Raw genomic sequence first — 9,063 nt, forward strand, 5'->3', positions numbered from 1 at the left:
CAGGTGACAGGACTCTCTTCGTCTTAAAGGGTGGGCAATATTCCATTGCTCTATGATCATACTGTTTACCAATGCCTGCACTTCACTGATGGCCACTTGGACGGCTACCACACCTGGCTGTGGTGCACTGTCGCAGTGAGTACAGGTGTTCCTGAGCTCTTGAATCCCAGCAACCAACACTAAACCATTCTCATTGCTGGCCTGTTAGAGCTGACATGGAAGAAGAAGTCAGCCATTTCTGGTTCTCTGAATGTGTGGGCCACAGTGTAGAACACCGACCACGTGTTGAGGAGACTTGGGAGGTTTCTTGAATTGGAATCATTATTAAAAATAAGCACATCTCTTTTCTCCAAGTTCTCAGGGCTGTATGTAAACCAACCTGGTCACGACATCAGGAGCAAGTGCTGAAGAAGTCAGCATGGAGGTTAGCCTTGTTGAAGAAGAGGGAGAATGGGCTCACATTTCAATTATCATATAAACCGCCTCACTGATGCTTGGCGACTCTGAGTTGCGGTTTGAGTTAGAAGTTCACAAAGAACTGTAGTCTGCGGTGTGTGGTACAGACACTAGTCTCTCACGGGACACAAAAGCCCCCTCCAAGATTCTGATGCACAGCTCTTTTCTCTTAGGCAAGGGCTAAGAAAGTCCTACTGCGCTGAAAGGGATCTCAAGACTGTGTCATGTTCTCCCCCTCCCCCCCACTTATAGACCCTGGGGCTGGAACAACCAGGCCTTGTGAGAAGGATCAGGACTAGTTCTCAAGCTTTCTGGAGGACTAGAAAAGAATCCCCTTCCAGAGGGAACCTCGAAAGGAGCCACCAGACTGCACTACCTGCTTGCAGTCCATCACTCAGTCTGCGAGAATGGGAAGATAGATGCAAGCCCAGCTTCCTGGTACCTTCTTCCTGGAGCTGTTACTTGACGGTTAGCATATACAGCTGTTATGATAGCTTGCCTCTGGAGCATCCACCAGACCGAATCTGTTTCAGCTCTCATGTTCTGGGAATTAATGATGCCCTTCACCCATTAAATCCATTCTACCATTTATTTGGCATTTGTTCATTTGATACATATATACATATATTAAAAGTCTGTACATGGTAAAAAATACAAGATAAGCATTTCCTTATAAGTTATGAAGTTACACAGCTACCTCTTAAACTTTAAAGACCATTGCGGAGAAAAATAATGAGCAAGATGTAGCCAGCCCTTCATTCTAGTCATTCACAATAACCTCAGTATAAAATATCCATACAAAACATATATACACAGTAGAGCACAGCTCATAAAGAAAAAATGTCAATGAGGATTACAAGTCCACACCCCAGTGCCAGGAGCTCGGCTGCGAGCTCTGCAAAAGGCTTCCCTTGAAATAAAAAAGGAAGCAAGGCAGAGTACTGGGTGCACATGTTCTACATGGAGAGAAAGCTGAATGTTTCCAAACAGAAGAGAAGTAGAGGCACACTCTTCTCTACAGAGAGAAATCACTCCCTCCCCCAGAGAGCATCAGGACGTGATGCTGGTGCCAGTGCTTTTCTTTCTCTTAGGCGGGAAGGCACAGCTGTGCCCTCACTCTCTTTTGGAAATTTTTTGTGCTCTCTACTCTCAAAGGTGAGAAGACAAGACTACTGGCTGCTACTAGCTACAGGAGGGGGGGGCATCCTGAAAGTTAGGGGTCACTTGCTTGGTGTTTGACAGGCTCTGACTCCCGGTAAACCCCGGGCGGTGGGACTGGAGACAGACAGCCTTCTATACACATACACCCTGCACACCGTGTCTGAAACAGTTCGCAAAATATAGACGCAATGCGGCTGTTGGGGAAAAGTTAAGAGTATTTGGAAATGGAAGCGCTGAGTAAGGAAATGTGTCTCCGGGACCACAGAAAGGGCTGGGGCACCCCTGAGAAGGCGGTAGGTCTGTGGTAAGAAGAGGTTCAGGCTCCTGTACAGAGGTGGACAACAGTCTGAGAGCCAGGAGCCAGAGGGGCTCCTAGGACACAGTGATTTCTTCGTCCTCCTCACCCTCCTCATCCTCATCGGAATCAGAGAAGTCCGAGGGTTTCCCAGGGCTGCTGGAGTGCGCAGGGGAGGCGGGCAGGGGCCCTTCCAGCAGGTGTCGAGGGTCAGAGGGGGCATGGTAGGCCAGGCAGGGACCCCGGAGGTCTTCTTCCTCATCCCCAGGGCCCTTCTGGCCTACGTCACTAAGGTCTGGATGAGGGTTTAGTTTCGTGGGCAAGGTCTGCTCTCGGCAACCCCCGCTAGACAGGAGCTCGCGTTCTTTGGAGTTCCGCCACTTCATGCGTCGATTCTGGAACCAGATTTTCACCTGAGGGAATAACCAGGAAGCCAGTCAGTGTGTGTGCTCACGGTGAAGTGGGGGAAGCCCTCAGGATCCAGACTTGGGGAACACGGAGGAGGGAGCTATCTTTCTTGCCTTCAAGGTGATTTTTTTTGCGGAGTTACTCCTCACCAACCTCCCTCCGGTTCCATCCATCTACCCACCTACCCACGCAGACATGTTTCCATTCATCCAATCATTCACTCGCCCCCGTTCATTCATCCACCCATCTATGCACGTATCTAATTCATGTAAGCACGTACCCATTCATGCCTTCATCCACCTGTCCCCACCATGCCTACATTTATCCATGCCCACACCTATCCATCCACATACATCTATCCACCCTATCCATGCATCCTTGCACACACCCCGCCCCATCCATCTTCTCCACTGGCACCTGACTCAGCTGAGTGGGTGGGGGTGCTGGCTCTAGTGAGATGGGAGTAGGGAAGCAGGCTGCTCTGGAAAGCTTCAAATAACTTGGTTCCTATGCTTACTCCTTCGCTAGGCCTGGGTTTCCTCAGCTGCACCGCCAGCCTAAACCGCTGGAGAACTCTTGCTATTGATTGACACGGATGGGGGGCGGGGGGTGAGGGTGGAGTGTGAGGGTGGGGCAGTGGAGGCCGCGCGCACCTGCGAGTCTTTCAAGCCCAGTTTGGCGGCCAGCTTCTTCCGGTCAGGCTTACTGATGTATTTCTGCTTCTGGAACGTCTTCTCCAGGGCTTTGCGCTGCACATCAGAGAACACGGCTCTGCGCAGCATGCCCCGGCGAGGCTTGCCGCGAGCGGCCAGGGGCCAGGAGAATGTCCCGGGGATCGGCACAACGCTGGAAGACGCTGTGGGGTGGGGGAGGTGACGAGTGAGCTCCGCGTCCTGCTGAGAGGGAGCCTCCGCCTCCCACAGGCTGTTTTCCCCGGCTTTCTCCCTCCCTTTCTCTCGGGTCCCTTCATCTCTTTAAAGCACTCCTTTTTCTCCCGGTAGAGAATAAATCGAGAACCTACAACCTGCCTGAGTGAAAGGCGCTTTCCGCACAAATAACTTTCCCTTTCAACCGTGCAAACCCGGATTAGGAAAAACCACGAAAACAGCGGCCACAATCGCCTGTTGCTCGCCGCAAACCCTACCGTTCAATGGTCTTAGCCGCACCAACCAGCTTAAATAACAACAGAATAAAGTAAATTACGAAAATAAAAATAAATAATCCTGCAGAGACCACTCAGCACACAGCCGCGTTCCCTCTAAGACCCACGGATTCTCAATCACCTTGGTGACGTTTGTACGCTTTAAAGCAAGGTATTTTGCTGGTTTGGCGAACAGGGGAAAATCTGCTTTGACTTAAAAAAAAAATTCAGTCATTCATCTTTTTTTTTTAATATGATTTTTTTCCCTGCCTCCCCACAACGTAAAGAAATCGGCCTGAATACAAGGAAAGTGGTGTCTAATTAGCACGTTGACCGCTTCCCACTGGGAATTGGTGCTATAAAAAGGGGGAGAGTTTCGCTTTAAGGGAAAGAAAAAGAAAAACAAAAAGAAACAGAGACGCTAACGAAGCGTGAATGGTAATTGTGTAGTAATGAACTAACCGCAAAAGGCTATGGACAAGCAGCGAGAGCCATATATTACCGGGACAAAAGAGATTTACACTCAAGCTAAACACAACTGCAGCCCCACAGCACCGGGAGAGCAGTGGTGGCAGAGGCTCCTCTACTCCCAATCTTTCACGTTAAATGGACACGAAAAGCTATTTATAAAGCTCGGGTTGTTTTTGTTAGGCCATTGAGAGCCGGGAGAAAGGAGCAAATTCCATTGTGGGCAAAAGCCTGAATGGTGGCGACGGGGAGTTTCTTCGCCCCCTTTTTTTTTTTTAAAAAAAAAGAAAAAGAAAAATCCGTCGCTAGTTTCTTTTGCTGTTATTGGGAGTTCTGTCCTGGTCATGCCCAGCCCCCACCCAACACCATCTAGGGGCTTCCCCGCTGTCTGCATTTTAACAGCTGTACAGTGTTCTAGTCGAAGTTTGAAAACTCGAAACTTCCCAGGATGAAAAACTTTTGAGGGTGCTTCGCCTGTAGACTAAGACCCAGTGCCGGATTCTGCCAACTGTTTCTTCTTTCTCAAAAGGAGCCCGCGAGCAAAATAGGGGGTCGGGAAATCAGGTTGGCAAGAGAAGGTTGGGGTGGCAGGAGGATTTAGGCTTCCTACCCCTGGGCGACCCCAGACATCCCACACAAGAGGGCACCCCATGAGCGGGGGAGGGGGGGAAGCCCTGAATGAGTGTTGAAGAGAAATTAGCCGCGGCTGGTAGGTGTTTCTCGGCGGCGTGGAGGGGCGAGGGCCGGTCTGCGTGTGGCTGCCCGGAGGAGCTGGCCAATTGGTCACGGTGCTGAGACCTTTGTGGCGAATGGTGGCCAAGTGCACCGACTCTGTGGGAAACGGCGGTGTGAAGGGATGCCAACAGCTCCTCGCCGGGAAGGGAACCGCCTCAAATGCGGACCATGACAATTCTTGCTAATTTGTAGAGCAGGGAATTGGTGCGTAGTGTCAAGCAGTCACTGCTTGTGCTAAATGGGGTATCAAATTGGCGCGACGGATTCGTGAATGTTGTACGCCTCGCAACCTCTGAACCAGAGCGTAACCCCGAGGGGTGGACGGAGAAATACGACTTCGGGGCAGGGAGTGACGGGCCCGGACTGGGGAGGGACGCCCGTCTTGGAGCTCTTAGAGCAAGGACCACGAAAGAAAGAGACCTACCTGGGAAATAAGAGGATCTAATGAAGGGTGGGAAGGAGCCTTCGAAGTAAGGAAAGGCGAACGTCTTGGGAGGGGGGCTCTGCAGCAAAGCCGGCGACGATTCTAGTAGGGGGCGGGAGAAGGGAGAGAGAATTTGGTCATGTGTTTGATCAATACCTGGCGCGTCACACACATGATCTAATACTGCAGCAGGTTTCAGGGGCATCTTTTAGAGCATATTCACCTAGTAAAGTAAAGTTGTGTGGCATTGTCTCATTTGGGCGAATCTCTTTAGCACCCCACCCCCGTTAGACTTAGGCCCTTCTCCTTTCCAGAGACTATGAGGTGGGGTGGGGTGAGATGCTGCAGAGTCACCCATAATATAAACAACCCAACAAACGCGTTTAAAGCGCGTTGTGTTTAAAGCAAAAAAAAAAAAAAAAAAAGGCCCCTAGCCGTTGAGGGCGGGAACTGAGACGCCAGACTAGAGAACTGAGCTCAGTGGTCCCGGGTCCCGGGGCTCAAGTTCATTCGGATAAGACAAGCCTGAGACTTTTCTTCCTCCTAGGTCCTCAGTACCTAAATTTCATAATCCACGACCTGGCCTTTGGGGGGTCTGAATTCTTGCGTGGACCTGTGCCCTAACAAGCGCAGAGGAACTCATTTGGGAAGGACTGAGTGGAGGGATGCCCGGCCGCTGGACAGGTCCAGGGCTTGGTTGTCACTTACCTCTTCTGGGCGCTGATGAGAGGATGGCATTCACCCCAAACTTCAGAAACGTGGGCTCGTTGGCAGGGGAGAGGGCTGTCTGTGGAGAGCTGCCACGCCGGTTCCCGGGCCCCGGAGAACCCAGGTCCGAGGTCCCCGAGTCGGCGAGGGCCGTGGGGGCCTCCTGTCTGGGGGGTGACAGGCTGGCCGTGGGTATGCTACGGGGCAGGTAGGTGGGGGGCCGACTGATGCGGATCAAATCTTCCACTAGAAAACTAGAGTGGCCGGAAAACGCAGATTGAAGGGACTGGGGCAGTGTTAAGGTGGGCGTGGGTCGCAGGAGGCTGGGATACCCCGTGGGGGGCGCGAGGAGGCCGGGGAACATCATGGTCAGAGTGGGGCGGGTGCAGTAGCCCCTTTTTCCAGTGGCCGGAGGGCAAACACCTGGCTTCCCGCCCCTCCCGCGGTGCCCTCTTCGGCTCAGTGTCCCGGTAACCGTCCTACTTGGGCGTCTGTGAGTCCTCTGTGGCTCTCCCGTCCAGGAGATGGTTTTATAGTGGCCCGCCCGCTCCAGCGCTTTGAAAACTGACAGCTCTGACAATGAAGTTCAACAAAGTTCTCCACTCGGGCTTCATTCGCGGGAGGCTCTGGGCTTTCTGATTGGCGCAGAGACGCAATTTATGATTGGATTAGTCTTCATAAGCATGGTCCGCACAATGGGGCGGCAACAAAGGCCGGCGCGCATCAACCCTGCGCATCGACGGCCTCTCTGCTATACAGTGAGTCCCCAAAGCTCTCGCTGGGGGTTTTTGTTCTGAAGCAACAACCGGGCTAATTAAATGCCTATTTAGAAGTTTCAGATGACATCTTGCCTCATAGAAAAGGAATTATTTAAAGAACGCACTAAATTTATTTGCGCCCCCCCCTGCTGAGCCTAGAAAATAAATCAATAAATATTCATAGAAGTACATCTCCAGGCTATCGGTAAAATAACTCTCCCTTGTGTGTGAGGGGCATTTCAAGCCCTTGAGCATGAAAACATACTATGTCTCTCCAGCTATTTCTCACTCAATGGGGATTGTAGAGCAGATGCGGGGGGTGGGGGGGATGAGTTAGAAATCCGTCTCTCACACTCGGGGAGATGTGGAAACAGAAGCCCGGGTGCTATCCGGTTTGGGGAGATTTGAGGGGAGTTGGTACTGGTATTGTATTTAATTCTGTTTTCGGAGAATAGTTGAATTTTAGAGTCGGTGGGCGCACAAGCAGTAAAACCGTCCACCTTGAATTCCAAATAACCTGGAGGTGGGGGAGAGAAATAGAAGACACACACACAGTGAGAGAGAGGGAGGGAGGGAGAGAGAGAGAGAGAGAGAGAGAGAGAGAGAGAGAGAGAGAGAGAGAGAGAGAGAATGCGTGTTGCTGAGAACTTCTTTAGGACTCTGCTTAGAGTTCATGGACGGGAGGAGGAGCCTCGGAGAACCCCGGACTCCAACTGGATGGGATTCCACCCGGGAAGGGCTCACACCCTTGAAAGAGCTCTTCCTTCGGGTAGGTCAATCCTAGCAGAGTCGCCTTTTCCCAACCTTTAAAAGCACAGAAGCTCACCATCCGGACCCTTTGTTTAAACTGGGGCCCTTGAAAGTCTGGGACAGAACTCCAGGTATCGCGAGGGCTAAACTCCGGAGCTTTTGAGCAGCTTCTGGATTCCCTACAGGGGAGAACTGTGAAAATTACGTGGTGGAAGCAGCTTCACACGGAAAAAACTCCTAAGTATAGCCTCTCCAACCAAAAACCCTGGAGAGCCTCCTATGGCTTTCCTGGGCCAGGGCTGAGGTGGCTATGAGCCTCCACTGCCTGGTTTCTGGCTCGGCTAGATGACAGATGTGTTAAATGTCCCATTCATTTCTTTAGTGCGATTGAACCCTCCCCAAAGAGAAGTGTGCAGCCCTGCCAGGCCGCCCTGATCCTATTAGCCATGAACTAACTGTCACTTTCAGCTGGTTTTCCTTTTCGCTTTTTAACACAAAGCTTTCTCAAAAATCTTATTAACCAGCCTTATTTCTCTCGCTGGTTTTGTTCAGGGCGTTTTGTGTTGATGATGGCCATGTCGCTGCTTTAACCATTCAGGAAAGGGCATCTGCAATTATATCACGTTAAACCAGAAACGGAGTGCACTCAAACTCTCCCTTGATTCAAATTAAAAAGTTGTTTAGGGCCGGACTCTGGGTGAATTCACGATGGTCCAACTACAGCATTTCTGAACCCGGGGCTGTTCCCGAATCTGGAGGAATAGCTGTCTAGAAAGATCAGCTCACACAGTGCCCGGGTTAGACACAGACTCTGAGCTGCGGGGTCCTGGACGAGCAAGCAGCGCATCTGTGGAGGGATTGTGGAAGTTCCTCTCTTTAAGTTTTTCAGGGAGACAGGCTAAAGTTCCTCCCTCCTCCCTTTCTTTCTGCTTCCCTCTCCCCCTTCCCTCCCTTCCCTTTTCCCTCCCACCACCCTTCACCCTTCTTAAGTCCTGTCCCTTTCCTGTACCGCCCCCCCCCCCCCCATCCCTCTCTTCGGAGGCCAGGAGCAGTTCGGAAATTCTAAAGATCCTGTGCCTACAGGTGCTGGCCTTCCTATGCACACTGCCTTTCCTCCCCTTCGGATGATGGGAGTTCAGCCTCTACCTGCAGAAGTCCTTAGATTTCTGACAGTGGGAGAAAGGACCAGAGAATGGGTCCTTCCGAGGTGTGGCTTTCCTCGGGTACTTCCGCTGAGGTGTGGCTTTCACATCCCTGGCAGGTTCCTAACTCCCCTCCCTAAGCCGTTTTGCTTATCCACAACCCAAATGCAGCTAAACCTCTGCCTTTACAAGACCGCTCTGACTCACCATAAGGTAGGTTCACCCTTTGCTGATCCACACAGACCCCTTACGGATTCCTCTGGTGACAAAGAGAAAAACCAAGGTGGGGAGAGGCTGGCCGCTATTGAAAGAACAAAATTAAATCCTACGGAAGCAAGAACTTGCAGGAACGGATGGATTCTACTTTAAAGAGATTTCTGAACGCGCCTTTTCAAACTCATGACCACCGAGGGCCACGCGCACGGCGGGCCGCGCCTAAGTCCTGTGACTAATGCCATTTGACCTGAGCGCGAGGGGTTTTGTGAGTCTTGACACACACTGTAACGTCATTATCTTCAAGTTTATTTCGGAGAAATCACTGCCTTTCTTTATTCTGAGTTGAGATTTCCACCTGTTTCTCTTTCCAGGGAAAGAAGGTGCACACCTCTAATCCGGCA

At 51.4% G+C, this 9,063-nt stretch overlaps 1 protein-coding gene across 1 annotated transcript; it reads right to left on the bottom strand.

The window, feature by feature from the left end:
• Positions 1-1,989: 1,989 nt before the first annotated feature.
• Positions 1,990-6,163, bottom strand: Dbx1 (developing brain homeobox 1). The gene is made up of 4 exons (XM_057755850.1): positions 5,797-6,163; positions 5,089-5,190; positions 2,974-3,176; positions 1,990-2,325 (listed from the first exon to the last, which is right to left on the bottom strand). The coding sequence occupies exons 1-4, from the start codon at positions 6,161-6,163 to the stop codon at positions 1,990-1,992; spliced, it is 1,008 nt and encodes a 335-aa protein (XP_057611833.1).
• Between the last annotated feature and the right edge of the window lie 2,900 nt (positions 6,164-9,063).

The sequence above is a fragment of the Chionomys nivalis genome, chromosome 23 (genome assembly GCF_950005125.1).
Source record: "Chionomys nivalis chromosome 23, mChiNiv1.1, whole genome shotgun sequence".
Classification (NCBI taxonomy): Eukaryota; Metazoa; Chordata; class Mammalia; order Rodentia; family Cricetidae; genus Chionomys; species Chionomys nivalis.

Coding starts and splice junctions, on each gene's coding strand:
- Dbx1 (XM_057755850.1), bottom strand. CDS start 6,163: ATGATGTTCCCCGGCCTCCTCGCGCCCCCCACGGGGTATCCCAGCCTC. Junction 5,191..5,796: donor CTCATCAGCGCCCAGAAGAG/GTAAGTGACAAC, acceptor GCCCCCTACTAG/AATCGTCGCCGGCTTTGCTG. Junction 2,326..2,973: donor TGGGCTTGAAAGACTCGCAG/GTGCGCGCGGCC, acceptor TTATTCCCTCAG/GTGAAAATCTGGTTCCAGAA.